At 35.8% G+C, this 27,334-nt stretch overlaps 1 protein-coding gene across 3 annotated transcripts in view; it reads right to left on the bottom strand.

Moving 5' to 3' along the window:
- Nucleotides 1-27,334, bottom strand: part of LOC150109181 (uncharacterized) — a 648,231-nt gene that overhangs the window by 190,741 nt on the left and 430,156 nt on the right. For 2 of the 3 annotated variants that reach the window (XM_090406029.1, XM_090406020.1), the window contains exon 10: nt 20,743-20,835. The exons of the other annotated variant lie outside the window; for it this stretch is intronic. In XM_090406029.1, the coding sequence (XP_090262155.1) occupies nt 20,743-20,835 (93 nt within the window). The remainder of the gene's footprint in view (nt 1-20,742; nt 20,836-27,334) is intronic. 3 annotated transcript variants of the gene reach the window in all.

Raw genomic sequence — 27,334 nt, 5'->3', positions numbered from 1 at the left:
TACTGGCATATCAAGAGGGTTTCGAAATGCAGATTTTGCATAACGTTTCAAAATTTCTCATTTCTAGCCTTTTACCCAGATGATTTCAAAAAAAATTAAAAGAGATTTAAGGATTAATAAGTCTTTGTAAATGGATTGGGGGGGGGACTAACAGCCAGACATCAAAGAGTTGTATATGGTGGAGTGGAATCTAGGAGAATGATGGTGACTAGTGGAGTACCTTAAGGCCACTACTCTTTGGGGAGGCAGCTGCGATTCATTGTAGTGGGAGAACTATAAACAGAGTTGTAGAGTAGGTGCCCTCCCTCGATGAGTCTTTGGACTTCCTGGAGGTATTATGTAATAATAATTATCAATTATTTTGAAATAGGTCATTAGGATGTGTTGTGTTGTGTCGAGGCTTAAGTGCTATGAGGACATGATATTGGAGGTTTAATGGAATATTTACAGCACTGGGAAAGGATTAAAAACTGATTTTTAATGCTTCCAATATTTCATCTCAGTCACTGAGATATCTTCAGGGATTACAAATACCTTTTGTAACACACACACACTCAAATACAACACAATACTAAGTGAAACACATGGGTGACTTTAAAGACCACCTAGATAGGAGGTGAGCCCTCTATGGACATTTGTAAGTGGCCCAGGATATAAAGTGGGATCTCTGATAATTAATGTTGCCCAAATTTTAGGAAAATACAATTTACACATGTAAAACACACACCCATCCACCCCCCCACCCACAAGTCGTTTACTTTTATAAAGTAATCATATAATTTCATTTACCAATGAAAATTCTAAATCCTGTAAGATGATATAAAATTCTGTCATCAAATAGAGTTACTGGCATATCAAGAGGGTTTCGAAATGCAGATTTTGCATAACGTTTCAAAATTTCTCATTTCTAGCCTTTTACCCAGATGATTTCAAAAAAAATTAAAAGAGATTTAAGGATTAATAAGTCTTTGTAAATGGATTGGGGGGGGGACTAACAGCCAGACATCAAAGAGTTGTATATGGTGGAGTGGAATCTAGGAGAATGATGGTGACTAGTGGAGTACCTTAAGGCCACTACTCTTGAATTTATATATCAATGACATAGGGGAAGATTTAAGAGGATATTCAGTTGTTTGCTGATGATGAAGCAAAACTAGAGAGCGCAATTTTGATAAAGGTGATGTAGATACCCTGCATGGTGATTTAAATAAATTGGCATTGTGGGCAAAGGATAATTATTATCAATTTAATGTTGCAAAATGTAAAAGAATCGAAGGATATCTTTGCCAATTCTTGGAATAAATTTTCCTTATGTTGGCTGGCCTGGTTAGTTGAGTGGTTAGCGTATCTGCTTTCCAGCCAAAAGGCTGCAGGTTTGAATCCTGCTGTGAACATGGATGTTTGTGATTATCTGTGAAAATACTAGTGGTGGTGGTAGGCAGTAGATGGCATTCATGTAGATGGAGGCAGCTGCGATTCATTGTAGTGGGAGAACTATAAACAGAGTTGTAGAGTAGGTGCCCTCCCTCGATGAGTCTTTGGACTTCCTGGAGGTATTATGTAATAATAATTATCAATTATTTTGAAATAGGTCATTAGGATGTGTTGTGTTGTGTCGAGGCTTAAGTGCTATGAGGACATGATATTGGAGGTTTAATGGAATATTTACAGCACTGGGAAAGGATTAAAAACTGATTTTTAATGCTTCCAATATTTCATCTCAGTCACTGAGATATCTTCAGGGATTACAAATACCTTTTGTAACACACACACACTCAAATACAACACAATACTAAGTGAAACACATGGGTGACTTTAAAGACCACCTAGATAGGAGGTGAGCCCTCTATGGACATTTGTAAGTGGCCCAGGATATAAAGTGGGATCTCTGATAATTAATGTTGCCCAAATTTTAGGAAGTTTTATGCAACTGTATTTATTTAAATTCAGTTGATTTCTGAGTGCCGCTGCAGATTCTAAACATAGTCTTTATTTTTTGAATTTAGTATGGTGGAGAATGGTGTTTTTTTTCCAGGAGATCCTGTGAGTTGTATCCAATACATGATCTGCAAGTCGAGATTGACTATAGTCATGATTGGGGATGCATGATTTGTGTTTTTCTTAACAGATGGTTGCTGATCTACCAGTCTGTCCTAAGTAAGCCAGCTTGCAGGAACAGGGTACTTTATATACTCCAAGCACTGAGAGAGGCAGGAGCTAATCTTTGGTAGAACAGATAAGGGTAGCAAGTTTCCAGCGAGGCTTCAAAGCTGTGTTGAGGTTGTACTTTTTTAAAGATTGGCTATGTCTATTTTTTTCTGATGTGCACAGATGTAAGGGATGGTGATGGTATCTCAGAAATCCTTCTGAAGTGATGGCCAAGGAATGGGGGGGAACTGATTATTTTTCTAATTCTGTAATCACTGTAGCCATTGGAAAGGAAGGTGTTGTATGTGGTTGAGTTTGGTTGTAAGAGAGGTTCTACTGGAAAGAAGATTATGGGCTCTATTGGTTAAAGTTTAGTAATTATATATCGTTGAGAGGGGTCGTGGTGGGAAAGTTTGTGGGTTTTCTACAAGGTGTGGCCATTAAATAACAAGACTGGTTGCAAAAATGTGGTTTATTATTACAATTATACAATGTAATTGTTATTCCCTTCAACATACTCCACTTCTCTATCTATGCACCATTACATACAAATTTTCCATTGTTGGAAGCAGTGCTGCAAGTCATCAGGTGTTATCTGCTTTAGTACTGCTGTTTTCTCCTTTACCTCATCCACTGACTGAAAATGGGTGCCCTTCAATGCGGATTTCAACTTTGGAAAAAGGTAAAAGTCGCACGGAGCTAAGTCCGGCGAGTAAGGTGGATGGTCCAGCACTGGGATCTTCTATCAGCCAGATACTGTTTTACAGACAGTGGAACGTGGGCTGGAGCATTGTCCTGATGGAGAATACAAGCATTGTTCTTCCACAGATCGGGTCTCTTCTTCCTCACTCATTCTCTTAGCTTGGCCAGATCCTCAAGGTAATAATGTTGGTTAGCTGTCTGACAATATAAAAAAAAAACTATCAGCATTACTTTCAGCTTTGACTTGCTCATTCTTGCTTTTTTCATTCTCGGTGATGTGGGAGTTATCCAGTGCATCGACTGTCTCTTTGTGAATCCTACTGGAAAATCCACGTCTCATCACATGTGATGATCTTCTCCTGCAAGTCTGGCTCTGCTGTCAGCTGTTCCATGATTTCAGTGCAAATTTGTTTCTGGAATTGTCTTTCTGCTCCTGACACAAGTTTTTGGGAACCATTTTGGCAAAGACTTTGTTTATGTTCAATTATTCATGCAAAATTTGTCGTACAGTCTCCTTATCAATGTGCGCTATGTCCACTATCATCTGAATGCTTAATCAGCAATCATTACTGATAATTTGGTGTGAGACATGTGGTGTGAGAGTGTTGGACTGGTTATTGGTTCAGAGGATATATGCATAAGGTGTCCTTGTTACCTCCAATTTGTGAAAGCGATCATGTGGTATTGACTTGGGAAGTTGCAAAATCTGTGGATTTTTCTGTTAAGAAGGGGTATATATGGAATACAGTTAGGCAATTATAACAAGCTTCGGAGTAAGCTTGTGGCCATCTTATGGCAGAACATATTGTAGGGGGAAAGATGTTAGCGGTGCATGGGATAAAATCAGCGGGTATCTGAGGAAAGCAATATCAGATTGTGTCCACATGGTCAAGAAGACAAACAAGGCAGGCGTTAGATGGATGAGCAGAGGTATCAAGCTTGATCTGCAAAAAAAGAAAATGTTATGGAGAATGCACAAGGAGAAATGCGATCAGTACACCCATGAGCAGTACAAGGCTCAAGCTAGGAAGGTTACCAGCATAGTAAGAAAAGCTAAATCAGATGAGAAGACCTTAGCCAATGAGATAAAGGGTAATCTCAAAGAGTTCTTCCACTATGTGGCAAGTAAAAGGAAGAATGACTTCGGAAGGATAACTTTAGTGGGTGCTGATGGTATTGAGGTGACAAAATCAGATGTAATAGTTGAGTTACTGAGTGATCACTTTTCAAAAGTCAAGTGAGAATATCTCTGTACCTGAAGCAATAACTAATGTGAGAATTGAAGCTAAGAAATCAGAGGTATTTAATATATTGCAAAATTTAAATGCAAACACTGTTGTAGGTTTAGATGGAATATCAGCTCGGGTGCTGTGTGAATGTGCATGTGCAAAGAAATTGTCAACCCCCTCTTACTTGGATATTTAACTTAAGTTTGAACTCTGGTATGGTCCCTAGGAAGTGGAAGTTAGGCAAAGTGGTTCCTTTGCATAAGGGTGGCTCTAAAACTGTGGTAGTTAATTACAGACCAATCACCATCTCAGGAGTAGGGGTAAAAGTATTAAAAGTGGTAAAAGGGAGGCTCTAAAACTGTGGTAGTTAATTACAGACCAATCACCAGCTCAGGAGTAGTGGTAAAAGTATTGGAAAAGTTGGTTAAAGACAAAATTCAAGAATAGGTGGATCAGGATATGATACTCTATAGAGGCCAACATGGTTCTGTTAAAGGTAGATACTGCCTTAGCATTCTATTAACTTTTCATAATAGAATGACATCTGAGTTGGACAAAAGAACTGGCTACCCAGTGATACTTCTGGATTTTGCTAAGGCTTTTGACAGGATACCCCATGGAACACTGTTACGCAAATTGGAGCAGATGGGAATGGATACTAAATTGGTGATATGGATAGGAGAATGGCTCAGGGAGAGATACCAGGAGGTGGTGTATGGAGGAGCCGAGTCCAGGATGAGGCAGGTGACCAGTGGTGTGCCTCAGGGCTCTGTGAGCTTGGGCCATTGTTGTTTAATTTGTATATAAATGATATAGGAAATGGCTTAAAGGGAGATATTCAGTTGTTTGCTGATGATGCAAAGTTGGGTAGCGTAATAAAAAATTAAGCTGATGTTGAAAGTTTGCAGGATGATTTAAATAAGCTGGTAGAATGGGAAAAAGGTAATGGATGTTAGTTCAATGTGGAAAAGTGTCAAGTCATGCATTTTGGGATTAAAAGATTACCAGCTGTGTACTACATTGATGGAACAGTACTCCAAGAGATTGATGAGGTTAGGGACTTAGGGGTGTTGGTAGATAGGGAGATGAAGTTCAGGGGACACATTGCTAAGGTGTCCAAGATTGCACATAGGATTACTTGGTTGTTGAGGAACACACTGACATCCAGAGATAAAGAGGTTATTATTCCCTTTTATAAAGCGTTGATACTCCCACATTTGGATTACTGTGCTCAAATCTGGTCACCTGGATTCCTTGGAGATGAGGAGGTTGTGGAGAGGGTTCAGAGAAGAGTGACTAAGTTGGTGAGTGATGTAAAAAATGATCCCTACAGTGATAGATTGAGAGCTTGTGGATTGTAGAGGTTGGTTGATAGGCAGAGAAGAGGGAATATGATAGAAACATTTAAATTATTGAAAGGTTTTTATAGGATTGATGCAGGGGAAATGTTTCAGCTGCATGATAGTGATGGAAGAACAAAAGGTCACCCTTGGAAATTAAAGAAGAGTGTGGTTAACAAGGGTGTGAGAACAAGGTTTTTTGCCTGGAGGGTGGTAAATGAGTGGAATTCATTGCCTGACTTAGTTGTGAGCTTTTTTGTCTGTAAATGAATTCAAGAAGAGATATGACAGATATTGTTTTGCTAGGTTGGGTCTCCCGTGATGAGTCTACTGACTCCATGGAGATACCCGTAATAATAATAATAATTTCATTAATTTTCGCAACGTTTTGTTCGGTTGCTGTTGTGACAGGGTTCAACCTTCAGGAAAGCATTTGTGCCATTCAAACATTACATTATCACTGTATACACCTCCTACAACAGTTTCAAACACTTGGTTGGCGATTTCTTCAATTTCACAAGGAATTTGAGATCAATGTGCTCATTGAGTTTAACATTAGACATTATTCCAGCAAAGCAACTTCACACGTGTTTCTTTTATAAATGCCTACAGACTAACTACGATCGACAGCAACAATGCTTATCTCAACTGCTTCTAGAATCTTCAAGTTTATTCACAGCACAAGCATATCCCACTGCTACGAGTACACGATTCACAGTGAACCTTGTCTCGTTATTTAATAGCCACACCTCGTACAGTGAAGGAAACGTTACCATTAGGAAGGCATGTTACTAAGGTGTCTAGGAAGGGTAAACGATTGTTATTTTCCTTTTCCATCGTAAACTGGATTCTTGGATGTAGGCTATTGAGGTGACTGAGGAAGGAGTCTAATGTGTCTGGGCCATGAGGCCAAATAGAGACCACATCATCTCTACCTTAGTCAGATAGGTTTGAGAGGGGCTGAGTCAATGGCTCATTTTTCAAAATTTTCCATGTTAATAAATTGGCAAGGGGGGGTAACCCATAGCAGTTCCCTCTATCTGTCTGTAAATTTTGTTCTTCAAAGAATAAATAACCAAAATTAATGGCAAAGGAAAGGAAATCTAAGATATCAGAAGGAAAAACATTTTTTTTAAGAGTGTTAAGGTGTCATATAAGGGAATATTAATAAACAGTGAGATGATGTCAAAGCTTAGTAATATGTCTGTATTATTTAAAGTTAGAATTACAATTTTAAATTTTAAAATTCCATTTTAAAACTTTGAGTAAAAATCTAACTTTAAACAGAGATTCGGAATTAGGCTGTTATCCAATTGCAATAATTCAGTCACATCTTGCCTACGGTGCAGAGATTCAGTCATCTGGGTTTCTTGGGGGACTCTACAGGAAGTGGTAGAGAAAATTCAGAGATGAATGACTAAGTTGGTGACAGGTCTGTGGGCTCCCTATGAGGACAGGCTTGTGGGTTACAAGGTTAGTTGATAGGTGGAGAAGAGGGGATATGATAGAAAGTTTTAGGATATTAAAGGGATTTTATAAAATTTATGCAAAGGAAATTTTTCAATATATGACAAATAGTCAGGGAAAATAGAAAGGAAATAACCTTGTGGAAGTTATGTAAGAGTGTGGTTAGTAGGGGTGTGCAGACCAGATGTTTTGCATAGAGAATGGTGAACGAGTGGAATGGATTGCCAGAATTAGTTGCGAGTTCACTGACAGTGAATGAGTTTAAGGAGAGGCATGATAGGTTCTGTGTATATAACAGTTAATTTGGGTCTCCCACAATGAGTCTCCAGATTCCATAGAGATACTGTATTATAATAATAATAATGATAAGGTGGACACATGTTCAGACAAGGAGATGTGTCACGCACAAGGAAATGACAAACCCATGTGAACTATTGCATGTAGAAAGTTTTTTTTACCTTGGGTATAATATACGTTAAAGATACCAAACTATTTTATATATATAAACTTGGTTTTGATCCTATTTCCCAAGTAAGCAAACAGACAAGTAAGTCAGTCAAGTTTGCACCTGCATGTAGTGCAAGTCTGAGGCAACTCGTGGTAAAGGTGGAATAAGCTGTGATCACTATTCTTAGGTTAGCGTTTGGTCAAGTTTGCGCCTTAAGTCAAGTTTAGGTCAAGTTTGCTTACTTGGGAAATAAGATTAAAACCAAGTTTATATATATAAAATAGCTTGGTATCTTTAATGTACATTTTACTCATGGTAAAAAAAATTTCTACATCTATCTCTCATCCTGAGATTTTTACTTAATAAGGTCAAAGCACCTTATGGCAACTTGTTTTGGTAAAATTTATAAGCTCTGTATTACTTAAACCTTGGTATTTCTAAGCCTGGCTCCCACTGATGAGACCTCAATAAAGGTTGAAACCGGTGCGGGCCTGGCTATGAGAGGCTCTGCTTGGGGGTAGGTTTTTGCCTGTTTCTGAGTGGAGACACCGCTGAGATTATGGCTCTGCTTGGTGGTGGGGTGAGCCTGCCACTGGGTAGAGCCAATATTGAGAAGTTCTTCTCGGTGACGGGGTGAGCATGTCACTGAGTGGAACAACGCCAAGTTGGGCAATCTTTCGGGATCGTCTTATTTTTAGAGCCCGCTTCACTTATACAAAGGTAGAAACCGGTCTGGGTAGTGGCCTTTGTCTTTAATGCATAGCATTATACATCTCTGCAAGGAGATGTGCTTTGCATTAGGGGTAAATACTAAGAATAGTGATCAGAGCTTATTCCACCTTTACCACGAGTTGCCTCAGACTTGCACTACATGCAGGCACAAACTTGACTTACTTGTCTGTTTGCTTACTTGGGAAATAGGATTAAAACCAAGTTTATATATATAAAATAGCTTGGTATCTTTAATGTGAACTATCGCATATAAATTACATCTTATTATAGATTATAGAATATAAGCATATAGTTTCCACTGCGATGAGAAAATTCTGGATGATCCGGAGGCAAGTGATTAAATCAGAATCAGAGTTCTGGAATGCTGGTTTTGAAGGTAAATTATAATTTTTAGTGTTCAGAGGCATCAAAATGAGTGGTAGAAACAGAAGTCGCTCCGAAAGCTGTATAGGGTGGATTAAGAAAGAAGTGATAAGTAGCATTTTTATATATGACAGCTAGATGATGTTAGACTTCCTGCAATGAGTCTGTTAGCTCCACGGGGCTAATGATGATTAATATATATGTGATAAAAAAGTAATAATTCATGTAATAAGGCTTATTATTCATTATACTTTTTAATAGTACTAACTCATAATGCTATATAAGAACCAAATAATTAACATAATTTATTAAATTGCCAATCTTTGATTAGATTTAAACTACTTCTAAAAATCAAGATGTAAGCAGAAGAATTCATCATAAAATATTAATACCAGAATCATTTACGTTTTAATATTTTTATTTGTAAAATTTTTCGGCTGAGTTTCAAAGCCATTGTCAATAGAGTTATAGGAAAACTTTAAAAAAGAACAACAATTTTATTGAAGCACATAATATCATGCGCTTTCAATAAAATTGAAAGCGCATGACATAATGTGCACTATAAGATGCAGGAGAATAGCTCCATCTGCATCAATAGATATTCAATAAATTAATTTAGTTAATTATTTTTAAATATAAGCAAAATTTAATTACAATTAAGGAACACATGAATGGTGAGTATTAGTTAATATAACTTTCCAAAATTGCCTAAAACTTTCTCAATTATGGGTGTTCTACTATAGTGTATTGAATTAATTTAAGTACTACACATAGTTGCAGGATAAAGTATAACACTAAGTCCTATTTTTAAAATAAGCAGCACATTACAGAAGATCACCTTAGGTTCTCAGTCCAATTAACCACTGAAAACTTAATATGCTAAACCATTTTGGTATCAGATATATGGTAGCAAAGTGGATAATGGAAAAAAAAATACAAATACAATAACTTCCTCCATTTAGTAGTTGACTGTATGGGCAGTTGCATCCTCCTCTCTTAGAGAAAAATTCAATTCTTTTATTTAAAAAAAAAGAATAATAATAATTTCAAGGGTAATTTAGAAAATCTCAACCAAAAATATTTGAACATCGTGATAAACTTTGATATTATATCTGTTTACTAATATAACACTAAACTATTATTTTATTAAGTCTCCCACCTGATAATTTTACAATAATCAAATTCATTAGGCATGATTTTTTTCTTTTTTATCATTAAGGACTGTATTCAAGAGACTTGCTGCAGGAGTTTTGCTTTAAGTTCAACAAAGCCAATCAGGTAACTTCTTAAAATCTGCACACTTAGCATCTTTTCATGCAGTGCATTACACATACTTGATGACAAGATTCCTTTCGTAACTTCCATCCCTGGAAGTTACGAAAGGAAGCCGTGAGCAAGAGGGTGAGGGTGGTTTCGTTGCGTGGATGGTGGTTGAACAGTGAAATGCATTGACTGAGAGAGTGGTGAGAGCAAGAACGGTCAATGAGTTCAAGGAGTGGTATGATAGACTTTGTGGTTCTTAAGTAGGACCTCCCACGATGAGTCTCTTGACTCCATGGAGGCCTGAATAATAATAATAATACTTGTTACTATGCAAAAAATTCCTGTTTCCATTCGATTCACAATTTGCAAGGATCCTTGCTCCTTTCCTTTGTTTTACCTTTTGGAAAATCTCCCCAGTGTCTTTTTTTATCAAATTATCCCTCCTTCCTATTTACTACAAATGATGTAGATTACATTTCTTTAACCTGTTCTCAAAATCAACATCTAAAGTCCTGATATTATCTTTGTTATCCATGGTAATTCTGATGCAGTCATATTATACATATAGTAAAATGATTATTAATGATACTTAAAAAAAAACAAGATGCTTTGTACATTTCTAAAATTTTCTCATTCACATTGATGAGAAAACACAGTAGTCCAGATATGGTCTAAACCACATAAACAAAACATTAGAGAAGACCACCCAAAACACTTTTACTAAGTTTCAAAGCACAAGCATCATTTGCTTATTTTATAAAATAATAATGGGAATTTATTATTCTTCATTTAATAAATAAAGCATAAACAGCAGAAATTTCTATTTTTTTTTAAATATCAGTAATATTATAAAATGGATGACAGACTAAGAAAAAAAAAATCACATTTTGTAACTTTTGTTTTTTCCCTCCTTGGATGAATGAATGATATAGTAATTGAATGAATTTAAATACTACACAGAGCTACACAATAAAGTATAACACCTCCTTTTAAAATGCTGAATTAATGAATTTTTTTCATAACATAAATGAATGTTAAAAATTAATACCTGTAGAAAGTTTTTTCCTTGGGTATAAATTATGTTAAAGATACCAAGTTATTTTAAATATAAACCTGGTTTTATTTACTCCATTTCCCAAGTAAGCAAACAGACAAGTCAGTCAAGTTTAAGCCTCCAAGTGTTGCAAGTCTAGCTGATCCTGTACATAGTGCAAGACCAAGGCAACTCGTGGAAAAGGTAGAATAAGCTCTGATCACTACTCTTAATATTTACCCTTAATGCAAATCGCATCTCCTGGAGGAGATGTATGAGTATTAAGAATAACTATAAGTATGTATAAGTATTAAGAATAGGAGATGTATATTAAAGTATTAAGAATAGGAGATGTATATTAAAGTATTAAGACTAGGAGATGTATATTAAAGTATTAAGAATAACTATGTATTAAAATATTAAGAATAGTGATCAGAGCTTAAATCTACCTTTACCACGAGTTGCCTTGGTCTTGCACTATGTACAGGATCAGCTAGACTTACAACACTTGCAGGCACAAACTTGACTGACTTGTCTGTTTGCCTACTTCGGAAATGGAGTAAATAAAACCAGGTTTATATTTAAAATAACTTGGTATCTTTAACATATTTTATACCCAAGGAAAAAACTTTCTACATTTATCTCTCATCCTGAGATTTTTACTTAATAAGGTCAAAGCACCTTATAGTAACTTGTGTTGGTAAAATATTTATAAGCTCTCTATTACTTAAAACTTAGTATTTCTTAGCCTGGCTTCCACTGATGAGACCTCAATAAAGGTTGAAACCAGTCTGGGTAGTAGCCCCTTGCTTTTAATACATAGATATGATGGGGAGGAGAGACTGACTGTAAGGGAGCAAGAGGTGTTTGGGGAGTTGAGTAAACTAGATGTAAATAAGGCTGTGGGACTTGATAATATATCACCGCGTATTCTGAAGGAATGTGCCAGAGAGTTGACACCTGCCTTGACATATTTTTTTTTTAATATGAGTCTTGCACTTGGTCAAGTTCCTAAGGAGTGGAAGGAGGGCAAGATTGTGCCACTTCATAAAGGAGGTGATCAAGCTCAAGCATCAAACTATAGGCCTATCTGTGTGTCAGGTGTTGTGGTTAAGTTGTTGGAGAAGCTTGTGAAAACTAGGATCCAGAGTTGGGTTGACAACAATGGTATAATCTTTGATGGACAGCATGGATTTGCTAAAGGGAGGTCATGTTTTAGTAATCTACTTACTTATTACAATAAAGTGACTGCTTCCTTGGACAGAGGAGAAGGATACACAGTAATATACTTGGATTTCGCAAAAGCTTTTGATAGAGTACCTCATGATAAGTTGACAGTCAAACTAGAGCAGTTGGGGTTGGATATTAGATTAGTGCATTGGATTGGAGACTGGCTATCTGATAGGTATCAACAAGTTGTGTATGGGGGTGCAATATACAGGAAAAGGAAAGTCACTAGTGGAGTGCCTCAGGGGTCTGTTTTAGGGCCATTACTATTTAACTTGTATATCAATGATATTGGCGAAGATTTGGATGGAGATATTCAGTTGTTTGCAGATGATGCAAAGTTGGGACGAACCATAATGAGTAGTGAAGATGTTGTGGCCTTGCAAGAAGACTTGAATAAATTGAGTGATTGGGCAAGTGAACGGCGATGTGAGTTCAATGTTGCAAAATGTAAGATTTTAAAATTTGGAAAACAAAGATGGGATGCAGAATTTATGCTTGGTGAGAATGTATTGTTGGAAGTAGAGGAAATAAGAGATCTGGGGGTGATAATGGATAAGGATCTAAAATTTAGGGGACACATCGCCAAAGTGAAGACAACACAATGACTTCTGGGAATGATGCGGAGGACACTGACGTGTAGAAGTAGGGAGATTCTTGTTCCATTGTATAAGGCTTTGATTAGGCCACACATGGACTATTTGTGTCCAGATTTGGTCACCTGGTTTTCAGAAGGATGAAGAGATGTTGGAAAGGGTCCAAAGGCGACTGACTAAGGTAGTTTCTGGCCTCTGGAATGTCGAGTATGAGGAAAGATTGAAAAGATGTAATTTGCAGAGTCTAGTGGAGAGAAAGAAGAGGCGAGATATGATAGAGACCTACAAGTTGGTAAGGGGTTGAATAGAATAGTGGGAGATCAGGGGAGAACCAGAGGTCATCCCTGGAAACTGTATAAGGAGGGTGTGAGTAGGGGAGTGAGAGGCAGGTTTTTTTCGTGCAGAGTTGTGAGTGATTGGAATGCCTTGCCTGAGAGTGTGGTGTCTGCAAAGAGTTTGAATGTGTTTAAGACACGGTATGATGAGATGTGTGTGAGATAAAAGGACCTCCTAGATGAGTCTTTGACTCCATGGGGTCTTGTTTAATAATAATATAGCATCATACATCTCCTCCAGGAGATGTGCTTTGCATTAAGGGTAATATTAAGGATAGTGATCAGAGATTATTTTACTTTACCACGAGTTGCCTTGGTCTTGCACTACGTACAGGATCAGCTAGACTTGCAGCACTTGCAGGTGCAAACTTGACTGACTTGTCTGTTTGCTTACTTGGGAAATGGAGTAAATAAAACCAGGTTTATATTTAAAATAACTTGGTATCTTTAACAAAAAAAATTAATACCTTTTTTTTTTAGCATACACAAGGATTTTTCATTGAGTGCATTCATATTTGCACACTGTTTCCACTCACTCATTTGTTAAGTGCCAGCCAAGTTGTCATTGCAGTGTTAATAATGCTACCTCACCTTTCATTCTGATCTTTTTTTCCATTACAACGTACATTTGCTTTAATTTGAATTACTGTATTCATTTGAAATCAGTTATTCCCCATTATGACACACACACATAAGGATGTACAATATATGCACATTGTCTTAATTTGTCTCATCCTTAATCACCTCATTTAAATTAGCAAGGAATTCATTTTTGTACGTGAAGGCTTCTGTGGTTTAGCAATTCATTCCGGTAATTGGACCACATGTTTATTAAGCTAAATTACCATAAAAAAAAACCCGACAAGTTTCGTAAGTCGTTTGACTTATATCTTCAGGGATCAAAGGTAACTAAAAGTTTAAACACAAGAAATGAGAAATTACTCAACTCAATATATATATATATATATATATATATAGTGGCTTTTCTACCGCTGGAAAAAATTTCAAGATTTCTACATCCCCCCCCAAAACCTCCACATCATCCTTTAAAAAAACCAGGTGTATATAAAATTCATTGTTCCTGTGGCAACTGCTATGTAGGCCAGACGGGTAGATCAGGGGAAATTTGCATGAATGAACACCAAAAAGAAGTACAAAAAAAGGAGAGAAGACAAATCAGGCCTAGCATACCATACAACTTCCAGAGTACATTTTGTTTTGCCATAATATACTCTGGAAAAACACAAACATGTCTTAAATTGGAAAAAATTGTTACATAAGGAAATTTAAGGAAGCTGCAAACATGTTTAGACTTCCAATGCAGTGTAACAAAAACCAGGGCCTAATTCTACACCAAGTTTGGTCAGCATTGATAAAAAATATACCCAGGTCAGACCTCGGACAATGTGAACGTGAACAACAGAATGTTACAACATCCAGCATTGTTCAAACTTAGCATTGCACTGAATCAACATTCGGTTTATTCAATTTAAAACAGTTAGATGGCAACAACTGTATATAATGAATTATTTTGAGTAATTTCTCATTTCTTGTGTTGAAAATTTTAGTTACCTTTGATCTCTGAAAATGTAAGTCAAACGACTTATGAAACTTGTCGGGTTTGTTTTTTATTGTCATTTAGCTTAATAAACATGTGATCCAATTACTGGAATCTTTCTTATGAATTCATTTTTGTTTAACAACCTTTTTGCTTGATCAATGACTTTCTAGGAATGTACATATTTCATAAAATGAGGAATTTTTATGTATGCAAATTTTAACTGAACTATACATATGAAATTACAGAACATGTTTTATCTACATATTTAATTTCACATTCTGTTCATTGGTGACAACTGATGGCTTATTATTACAGTATATCAAAAAAAAAAAAAAAAAAACGAAATTTCTCAAATTTGCTTTGCATCTCATAATGCAAAGCACATATCCTTACGGACATGTATAATGTTATGCATTATATGAAGGGCCACTTCCCAGAATGGTTAACCTTTATCGAAGTCTCATGAGTAGGAGCTAGACCCAGAAGTGATACTAAGATTGAAGTAATGCAGAAGTCATATTTCCATATACAAATAGTCAAAAGGTGTTGCACCTTATTACTAAAATATTCTGGATTAGAGATAGATGCTGAAAGTTTTTGCATCCCATAATGCAAAGCACATATCCTTACGGACATGTATAATGCTATGCATTATATGAAGGGCCGTTACCCAGAATGGTTAACCTTTATCGAAGTCTCATGAGTAGGAGCTAGACCCAGAAGTGATACAAAGATTGAAGTAATGCAGAAGTCATATTTCCATATACAAGTAGTCAAAAGGTGTTGCACCTTATTACAAAAATATTCTGGATTAGAGATAGATGCTGAAAGTTTTTTTCGCTTGGCTTCATCCTTTATCCAAGTGTAAGCAAACAAAGTTTGCTCGTGAAATAACTTCATGACTGGGATACTTGTATATAGAGACCAATGACTTCATACCAATTGCTTTATTATCCCATAATTCAATGCACAGATCCTAATGGACATGTATAATGCTATGAATTATGGGAAGGGCCACTACCCAGATCAGTTTTGACCTTTCATGAGGTCTCATCAGTGAATACCAAGGTTGAAGTAATGCAGAAGTCATATTTCCATATACAAGTAGTCAAAAGGTCACATCTTCTTAGTGAAATACTCTGGATTAGAGATAGATGTTAAAATCACTTTCTGCATTACTTCAACATTGGTATCACTTCTTGATCTTAATAAACCAGTCTGGATAATGGCCCTTTCCATAATGCATAGCATTATATATGTCTATAATAAATTTAGTTTAATCCTTTATCCAAGTGTGAGCAAACAAAGTTTGCACCTGAAAGTATCTTCAAGACTGGGGTAAGGTGGTGCCACACCAGGACGACTTCTTGCAAAGGTGGAGCAAGCTACCAACACTCCTATCTCAGTATCTCCCATAATGCAAAACACATCTCCTTGCGGATATGTCTAATGTTATGCATTAAGGGAAGGGCCACTACCCAGGCTAGTTTTGACCTTTATTGAGGTCTCTTCAGTGGGAGCCAGGCCCAAGTGGAGATACCAGCCAGAAGCATTAGCAAGGTCATCTCTACCTATAGGAGTTGCCAAATGGTGTGCCACCTTTTTAATAAATTACTCTGGATTTAGAGAAAGATGTTGAAAGTTTATTTTTCACTTGGTTAGAATACAGATGACCTTGCTAATGCTTCTGGCTGGTATCTCCACTTGGGCCTGGCTCCCACTGAAGAGACCTCAATAAAGGTCGAAACTAGTCTGGGTAGTGGCCCTTCCCTTAATGCATAACATTAGACATATCCGCAAGTAGATGTGTTTTGCATTATGGGAGATACTGAGATGGGAGTGTTGGTAGCTTGCTTCACATTTGCAAGGAGTAATCCTGGTGTTGCACCACCTTACCCCAGTCCTGAAGATACTTTCAGGCACAAACTTTGTTTGCTCACACTTGGATAAAGGATTAAACAATTTATTATATTCTAACCAAGTGAAAAATAAACTTTCAATATCAATACATGTCTGTAAGGATAAGTGCATTGCATTATGGGATACTAAAGCAATTAATCTGAAGTCATTAACCTCTATATACAAGTAGCCCACTTGTGAAGTTACTTCACGTGCAAGCTTTGTTTGCTTATACTTGATTAAAGGATAAAACCAAGAATATAATTTCTTGGCATGCGTAATTTATAGTATAACTAATTGAAAAACCTTCAATGTCAAACTTCAATATTCAAGTCCTCCTGTAAAGCCACAGATTTGCTTTTGATTCCTCATCACTCTCTACAGTTTTGAATCATCTGCAAATTGTTAAATATTGCCAGTTAAACCTATCCCAATATCATTAATATACAAATTAAATAACAATGGCACCAAAACTGACCCATGTGGCAAACCACTAGTGACATTAATCTTTCGAGATGGTGTCCCCCCCATACACAACTTGCTGATACCCATCCAAACTCATTAGCCTATCATCGAATCCCATCTGCTTCGTTTAGTGATCAATTTGTAGTTTTATAAATCTATCAAAAGCCTTTGAAAAATCTAAGTATACAGCTGTACATGCATCTCCCTTGTCCAACTCATTTGTCACCTTGCTATAGCACATAAGCAAGTTTGTAAAGCATGACCTCCCTCTAACAAACCCATGCTGACAAGCAAAAATAATACTGCTGTTATCAACTCACTTTTGTATCCTATATCACACCAATCTCTCCAATACCTTACCTACAACTCCAGATATACAGATTGGCTTATAATTTGTTGTCACAGATTATCACCACCTTTACAAAGTAAAATATTTTGCCTTCCTTTTGCTCCTTTGAGACTTGTGCTGTTGCAAAACTCTTGTTAAACAGGTAGGCTAATTCTGATTCTAACTCCTTGGAATATCCTTTAAGACATGTGGTTATATGTCATCAAGTCCTATTTCCTTATTGACATCTAGCTCACTTAACTCTTCATATACCCCTTGCTTGCTCACCATTAAGTCTTCTCTCATTTCATTTTCTGCACTTGAGTTTCTGATTTCACACTGAAGGTGAACACCTCAACTATGCTTTATGCAGCAGTCATCAATCTCTTACTTTATCTATAAAGAGCATTTTATTATAATCATTCTTCCTTCGACTTGCCACATATTGAAAAAAAACTTATAAGGGTTTTCCTGATTTGCTAATTTCTGCTCATACTGCTTTGTTGTCCTTACCAACTGAGTTACTCTCTTAGCCTGCTCTTTATACTCTTCATGCCATTGATAATTATCATTATTCATCTTGTGCTGCCTCCAAAGTACCTTCCTCTTTTTCCAGATTTCATGCTTAATCCTCTTGTTCACCATTTTACACCTACCTTATTCAGCCTTTTGACCTTCGGAATACATTTGTACACTAATGCTGTTATATCTTTGTCAGTTCGCAAGGACCATTTATTTCCTTACTGCTCAATTCCTCATTCCATACTATGACTCCAAGATGTCTCATAAGAGTGTCATAATCACCACTCTTATACTTCCACATATATCCTTTCCTCACAGAAGTCTTCATATGGCTAGTCACAAGCAATGTGATCACTTCATGATCATTCTCACCAACTAGTGGAAAGTGCAAAATCCCACTCACAATACATCCTCTAATGAAATGATTACATCTAAAACTCTCGATCATCGTGTGTGCTTCTTTACATATGTCTGGGATATTTGACTTTCAAGAACTCAAGAAATTCATTTTCTTTATTCCCACATGCTATCTCCATAATTAAAATCACCCATAATAATACCCTTTCCTTGTTCACTAACCAAAGTTGCTTATACATCTCTTCATCACCACCCTCCATATTCCCTGGCCTATAGCAACATCTGACTAAATATCTCTTCCTATCAACCTCCCCCTCAATTCCCACTGCCTCAAAACCATTGCCACGATTTTCCTCTTTCATGTCTTCCCTATGTGGACATAATTCCCCTACTATCATTAGCAGCAGTTTTTCCCCCATTCTTTCTATCCTCACAAAAAAAAAGCTATACTCTTTCATTTCTATTCCTGTTACGTTATCACCTTCATTCAACTATGTTTCACTTATTCCAATGACTTTGGGACAAGTAAACTCAATCAGTGAAAAATTTCATCTCTCTTATTTCTGATACTCATAACATTTGTAAATAAACACAGCTGCTCACATTTAGGTCTATATAACCAATCCTACCACCACTTGTTTTTCTTGGTGATTTTCCCACCATACCTTTCCCTTGACCAATCACCTTTATTACTGCTTACCACATATATCTACTCAGTCTCAATTATTCCACTCGCATCCCAATCTATTCCACTGCTGTGCTAATCATCCCCATACATACATTCACAACTACTCCCAATATCCACTCTCCCTATGCCATGTCTCCCTCTACCCTGGCTCTCCCTATTTCTCTGTTCCTCTTGCATTCCCATTTTCTCTTCATCTCTCACACTACTAATACTGTTTCCATTGCCAAGCACCTCAGTTTCTTCAATACCACTCTCCTGATCTTTCACTTCCCCTCTTACTTCAGATCCCTTGCTTTCATCACACAGACACTGTACTTCCATCTAGCAACAGTTTCAACAGTTCACTCACTCCAAGCCATTAAATGCAATCCATCACACCTATATCATTCCATTCTTCACTGAAATACATGTCATACATCCACAAACTGCACTCCCTTCTTTTCACACACCTCTGCCAGCATACCATTCTTGATTCTGGTTCTCCGTCTCAACTCATCATTGTCATAACCTTGGCAATACACTGACAACCTTGGCAATACACTGACAACCTTGGCAATACACTGACAACCTTTCCCACTATACTGTTATCTTTCACTCTCCACAATTATGATATTTAGTCATAAATAGCTTACATGAAAGATACTCGATTACAAATATTATCTATTCACCATATAGCATTATGGTGTGTTAGAACATTATAATCTTCTGAAAATTTTGCACTCTACTGCAATATGAAATTCAGTTTGGTATCAACATACTTCCTTCAAGAGTGTCAATAATATTAATAATAATTTGTATTATTTTAGCGCAACAAGAGGAACAAAGCAATATTTTGTTGTTACTCTTGCTGCTGATTATATAAGGGAGATAATGGACTGATCCAATTCAACCTGCTATTAGGCATATTTTTATTATTTATTTATTTATTTTAATAAGAAATCACAATCAATTAACATTTTTAATATTTTCTTTCCATATGTAATGATAAGAAATGACAAATTTCATTTTTTGGGGGTGTTATTTTCTTTTCTTTCTATTCATAAATTTGCAGAATTAAGTAAAATTAATGAATTTTAGTAGCATTCCAATCATAGTTTAGCTTCAAATGATTCACATAATGAAAAAGAACAATTGGAATAGTGATTGTACATTCCCCCCCATCTCCCCTATAATGCAAAAATATAATAACTCTTGTAATAAAAAATAACTAACACTGGGTTTATAGGTCATAATAATTATTTAATAAACCAACTAGTTTCACCACTTAAGCCAGTGGCTTCATCTGGGTTAGGATAAACACATAAATAAATATACAACAAACATTAAATATGAATCATTACATAACTAAAAATACCGAATGTGTTGGAACATTCGGCGTTTTTAGTTATGTAATGATTTAACACTTGTCATATATTTATTTGTATGTTTATCCTAACCCAGACGAAGCCACTGGCTTAAGTGGCAAAATAGTAGGTTTATTAAATAATTATTACAACCTATAAACCCAGTGTTAGTTATTTTTTATCACATTAGTTTTATGGTCGAAAAAATCAACATACTCATCATATAATAACTCTGCCTTAAAAATAAATGAAATAATAAAAAAAGTATATATGTTCTATTTACAAACAATATATTAAAATAAATAAAAGATTTAAACAGAATGAATAAAAATTTTGTCCCATAGTCATATATATTCTTATAGACCAAATGTGCGATACAATTTTAATAATGCAGAATGTTTAAATCATATATGATACCACAGAAGCACATTAATAAACTGAGAAAGGAAAAAAAAATAGATAATATAATATGAGATTATAATATATGTAAAACACACACTCCATAGAAATTTATGTAGTGCTATATTAGGATGAGTGAATATGGGGCAGGGGAGAAGTCCAATAAGTTCTTAGATCTTGATTTTAATAGGGACATATCTATAATTTCTTTCCACTGCTGATGAATTTTGTCAGTATGGAAAACGAAGGCACATACAGGTATAGAAAAATGAAGAGGTTAACCTAAATGCCACTTACTGTGAGCTGTACTTCTCCCTTCTTGCTTTGCGATGCACAGCTACAGGGACTGGCTGAAGTTTTTCTTTAGGTTTTTCATCTCGTGAAGAAAATCTGAGGGAAAAATCTCCAACTTTTAAATGTACAGAAAGAAGAGAATAGTTTCTTTCTGTTTCGTGATAAAACTGAATAATGATGTTAATATGATGTCATAGTTATTCTCCTAGAGAATAATAAATGCAAACAAAGAAGTGAACTGTATAAAATATAGTATTTCTACTATTTACAGTTAGATAAAATGCGCAGACAAAGTAACAGCAGGTTTCCTACTAGATTTGTGCTAAGCGTGGCACAATTACAATAAACATGTGCCACTCTTAAGAGATCTGAAGCAGATTAAGCGAGTTTTTCCAATTTTAAGTATGCATCACCTCAGAGGTATTCATAACTGATATTTCATTATTACTTTCTTCTACTGTTTGTTAAACCAGAAAAAAGCTGAAAAGTAATGGTATAGGAATCTCTCATTTATCTGGACCTCAGCTAACTGGTTATATGGTTCTTGGATCAGGCTAGTGACAGATATACACTCCTCTACTTTTGACACTTGTCACTGTTAAAAATAGGTATTTGCATCATTCATTTGTTAACATGATTTGTTTCATTTTTGCTTGGTTGAGAAAGACAATCCTTGTATTTAAAATTTAAAAAAGTGCAATAATTAATTTGTATAACATTAAACACAAAACATGCAAATGGGAACTTCAAAATATTAAGATTTAATTCAACTTCATTTGGGTCTTTCATTATTATTATCTCAGCAACTCCATGGAGTGCTATGACTCATCGTAGCAGGCTGAAAACAACTATCACACCTCTTCTTAATCTCAATTCATTGACACCGGACTGACAACTACCTCTGTTAACTCATTCACAATGCTCAAAGTAAAAAATCTGGTCCTCATATTCTTGCTAAACACATTCTTACTCAAGTTCCAGGGATTACACCCTGTTCCACTTCCTACTATTTATTGAAAAACTTCTGCATATATCCTATAAAACCTTTTTATGTTCCATCATATTTCCACTTCCCTTTTCCATCTAAAATCAAAATTTAGAAACTACAGTCTTTTAGTGTATTCACAAGCATTTCAAATATCTATTTCCATCTTGGTAACCTACTATTTTCTTACAAAATCAAGGTGACAAATGCATATGTGGATTACCAGATGTGATCATATCAAAGCTTTATAAAGAGGGACAATAACTTTCTAATCTAGATACTTGTCATTATGTTTTTAATTTTTTTTTCTTTTTATCAAAATTTCAACTTTAGCACCATGTCCAATGAAGTTCCTTTCCTTTCTAGATGGAATTCTCAGCTTCATTAATTTATTACTGTGAGTCCCATCAATGTAATGAACAGCTTTTAATATTTTTCTTCCAAAGAGTGTGACTTCCCATTCACTGCCATTCAATTATGGACAAAACATTACAGTTACTGTTTGATCTGGTAACTCTAGTTCATAGTGTGCCAATCTATTTGAATTATCTTGCAGGGCAGGGAACTAGTGATCTAAGAACTAGTGATCTCTTTCAGATAATCATCATCATCCCTAATATCATAAATGTACAAATTAAATAGCAATGGTCCAAGCATAGATGCCCAATAGCACACTGCTGGTCACATACCTTTTTGATTCTGCTACACCATATACCTCTCTCTCTCTCCATTTACTCCACTATGTGCAACAGTTTTCTGTGCCATCTCCTGCAAATACCTTTGTAGAGTTTAGCAAGGATACAGTGTCAACATTTCACTTATCTAATTCAAGTGAGCAAATTACTAAGGCAGCTAGCCCAACTTTCACTTAACCACACTGATCCTTTTCCCCACAAGTATCATATTTTTGTCTATCCATTCCTCAATGGTCTTAACCAACTGTTCCAATACCTTAATCACTATTCCTGAGATATTAACAAGTTTAGAGTTTGTTATTTGCCTTTAGAGGTAACAAATTGTAGACACAATGAAATGAAACTATCATGTTGCTCTCTTGCCTCAGCCTTTGGACTATGCCACTGCCAAGACTCAAACCATCTGGATAGAGGAACTACCAATACTCTTGCACTTTCTCATAATACATATGCAGATACCCCCATCTAATACCAATGCCATACTTTACACCCAGATTTTGAAATGTTCTGAGCATCTCAAGTTTGGCTACCTTGATTCTATCCCTGTCACATTCATCTCTTCGATGATGCATCCTTACAAAGTAATCATCTAGTAATTCAACTTTTTTCTCCTGCTTCTATCACTTTGTTACCATTTTTGTTAATTAAAGCTATCCCATAAACATTCTTCTTTTGACTCCCTGAATAATGAAAGTACTTCCTGGGATTTTCTTCAGTGTTTTTGGCTATTTTCTCTCATAATCTGATTTTGCCTTCTTTGCCACTGTTCATTTTTCTTACTGGTGTTGTGTAAACTGCTCATTAGCTTGTTCATTACATTTTTCATTACTGATATTCCTTCTGTAGAATTTTCTTTTTGCAGCAGCTACTGCTTAATGATGCTACTCATTAAGCAGTAGCTGGACTTAATAACAGTCCCATATTGCTGCTTCAAACAACTCCTTGACCATTTCCCATGCAATGCTAATATCTTTCCCTTGAAATATTCATATCCTGTTCTGTTCTCTCTGTCTTTCAAGAAAATACAATATCACTTGCATTCTATCCCTTTAACCATATCCCCCTCCATCAACTCAATCTCATGCCTATAATTTTTAGGCAAGATGAACCAACCGTTAGTGATGAAAACTCTTTCTCATTATTGCAAGTTTTTCAGATTTCTAATTTTTATCCTCTTAGGACTAATGGCACTCATATATTTTCTAATGGCCACCTCATTCTGATTTATGACCTGAGAAGTTAGATTCAGCCTTCTATGATCATTCCTATTCTCATGTTCACTTGCCTCACATGTGTCTGCAATACTCATCCACCCACCCACCCACTTGTGTCCATCCTAACAGCTCTAGTTTCTCTGATTCTGCAAATTCAATATCTCAAATGCATGATTCATATATAAGTAATTCATATCCTCTCTCATTCCATAATAACTTTCAAATTTCATACTGCCAAAAACTATCAAACCTTTCTCTTTCCCTCTTTCCAGATGAACAGAATCATTCACATCTTTAATCTTCATTTCCAGAAAACAAAATCATCCATGCTCCCATTAAGTACAACCTGATTACATCCTGATTATGGAATCACTATTCAACATCATACAATGCTCCCTTTTCTTCCTTTTATACTCTTCTTTCTTTTCCCTCACCACCTGCCAGATATTTCTCCAATTCTTGAACTTACACTTTCTTCTGTGCACGACTCTATGCATGCATGCTATTTCATTTATTGCTAGCTCACCATTCTCATTGCAAATAATAAATTTTGTTCATTTTACTCTATCATTATTGGCATTTTGTAACCTTTCCATCACTACTGAAACTGCATTTCTCTTTTCTTTTTTTTTGGAAATTTATTTTCCACTTGGTTAGACTATACTATATTTAGTTTAATCCTTTACCCAAGTGTAGGCAAACAAAGTTTGCACCTGAAGTAGTTCAGGACTGAGGCAACTCGTAGCAAAGATGGACCAAACTCTCATCACTCCTTATCTCAGAATCTCTCATAATGCAAAGCACATTTTCTTGCAGACATGCATAAAGCTATGCATTAAGGGAAGGGCCACTACCCAGACCGGTTTCGACCTTTATTGAGGTCTCGTCGGTGGGAGGCAGACCCAGAAGTGGTGATACTAAGGCAAAAGCAATGGAGAGGTCATATTTACTTATACGAGTTGCCAAAAGGTATACCACCTTATTATTAATTTACTCTGGATTGAGAGAAAGATGTTGGAAGTTTATTTTCCACTTGGTTAGACTATAATAAATTTAATTTAATCCTTTACCCAAGTGTAGGCAAACAAAGTTTGTGCTTGAAGTAGTTCAGGCGAAAAATAAACTTCCAACATCTTTCTCTAAATCCAGAGTAAATTAATAATAAGGTCGTACACCTTTTGGCCACTCATATAAGTAAATATGACCTCTCCATTGCTTTTGCCTCAGTGCCACTTCTGGGTCTGCTTCCCACTGATGAGACCTCAATAAAGGTCGAAACCGGTCTCTGTATGGCCCTTCCCTTAATGCATAGCTTTATACATGTTTGCAAGGAGATGTGCTTTGTATTATGGAACATACTGAGACAAGGAGTGATGAGAACTTGGTCCACCTTTGCTACGAGTTACCTCCGTCCTAAACTACTTCAGGCGCAAACTTTGTTTGCCTACACTTGGGTAAAGGATTAAACTAAATTCATTATTATTTCTCCTTTCTTTGTTTCTAACTTGCATTTTCATGCTCTTTGTCATGGTCATTCACAAATATGATCCTAACACAATCCATATCTTTTTGAATATCATCTTTTATTATTATTATTATTATTATTGAGTGACACCTCCAGGGAGTCCAAAGACTCATCAAGGGAAGGCACCCTCTACAACTCTTCGCCACTCAATCCACCAACTACAGTGAACCACATCATCTACGCTATCTACTGCTCACCACTAGTATTTTCACAGAAAATCACAAACATCCATGCATATGGTGGGATTCGAACCTACAGCCTTTTGGCTGGAGAGTGGACAGGATCTTCATCAAATTCCTGACAAGTACCTTCAGAGATTTTACAGGATATTATTATGATAGTTCTACATGAAATGAGTACTACATGCAAAATTTATATCATTACTAACTTCCTATCGGCAATATTAACAGATTAAATTAATCTGTTATCTGTCAAGACTCCAATATTATTAGATCTTATATTTCTATTTTCTAAGACACTTTTTTACAGACAAAGAGGTAGACAAATATCTAGGTAGATTGTATCAATCTACCTAGATCTTTGTCTACCTCTGAGCCTTTTCCTGCCATCCTGGCAAAGATTGTTTTGCTAAAATCTTACTTCTCCATGGAAAACATTATGTTGAAATGATTCTACCACTTAACATTAGCTCTGCTAATACATTCTTTAATGCTAACAATGTAAAGTTCATTAATAATTTCCTCATTTTTCATATGATACTGCCATTGATGTCATCAGTCTTTCCCCTAATCTTTCTCAGATAAGTGATATCTATAATTTTCAGTTTTTGATCAGGTGTTTTATTTCTCACCCAGCTCTCAGATACATAAATTCAAATTGGTACGAAAACACTATCTTGTATACAGCTAGTGTAGTGTTTTAACTGATTTCTCTCTTAATCAATATAAATTTATTCAGCTGACTTCCTACCATGCTAGCTGTGCTAACTGTGTTATCCATTTCCATATTTAATTTGCCATCTTCATGAAAAATTGTGCTCAAACAGTTAAAATATTTTACTGGTTCTGTGTTCCTGCCTATTTTCATAGTTTTGGTATTTTTATTACTGATTTACCTGCCAAATTTGTTATAGCTATTATTCAGCTTAGTAGAGAATCTGGAGACTTGCATTGCATGTGTTTAGAAGTACATCATCTGTATAAAGCAAAGAGCTAAGTTTAATATCTCTGACTCTAATATCAGGTTTAATGCCAGTTTCTGTTGTAATGAGATCCATATAGATGATGAATAAGAGCAAAGATAAGGTGCTTCCTTGTCTTACATCAGACCATCTCCCTGTATCTCTTTCAAATCTAATTGTTGACTTATAACTTATATATATAGAGAGAATGTATTACTCTGTAATGTTCCATTTACCTATTAATTTGAAAAGCTTTTCTCTGAGCACCCTGTCATGTGCCCTTTCCAAATTTATAAAACTTAAGTACAGATTCTTTCATATTCCCATAATTTCACAATTATTTTGTTGTAAAGTGAAAATATGGTCTTAATAATCTCTATATGGCCTGAACTCCTTGTTCTTCTCTGAGTTTCTCTTTTACAATTTTTCTGATCTCAGCCTCTTTTGAAGTATGCTTGCATAAATCTTACTTGGAACACTTGGTAGAGAAATTCCTCAGTAATTCTCACATACTCCAATCATATGGAATTTAACCCCCCCTGACCAGGCCTTCTGAATTATGTAGTGTAACTACTGTAAAACTTTTATACCTTCATATTTTAGCATTTCTGGTCAAATATAATCTAATCTAGCTGCCTTTCCACATTTTAAGTTTTTTTGGCTCTTTCTTAACTCAATATTGAGTTAAGATGTGTTTCAGTGGTTGACTCTTTGCTGTTAACCCTGGTTCCCTGACAAAAAAAAGGGACCTTGACCAGCTGAAACATCAGCAGGCATGAAGTTCTGTGATGTTGTACCATTATTTTGCATTAAGTCATTAAGAAAAACAATTAGCCTATCCTCGTTTGTTCAGTATCTGGGTATATACTTGACAGGGTGCAGCACAAGGTTAGGACTGGATATTACTGATCTTTAAAATTCTAAGCAGAGGTATCCTCCCAATTATCCAGCTCTGATCCTTAAGCTCCACTCATCTTGAATATTATTATTATTATTATTATTATATATACACAGGTATCCCTTGATGTATGCAGC

Source organism: Typopeltis vanoorti, chromosome 2 (genome assembly GCF_054136105.1).
Source record: "Typopeltis vanoorti isolate ZY-2024b chromosome 2, IOZ_Tvanoo_1.0, whole genome shotgun sequence".
In the NCBI taxonomy this organism is placed as follows: domain Eukaryota; kingdom Metazoa; phylum Arthropoda; class Arachnida; order Uropygi; family Thelyphonidae; genus Typopeltis; species Typopeltis vanoorti.
This window is presented reverse-complemented; position numbering and strand designations above follow the sequence as displayed.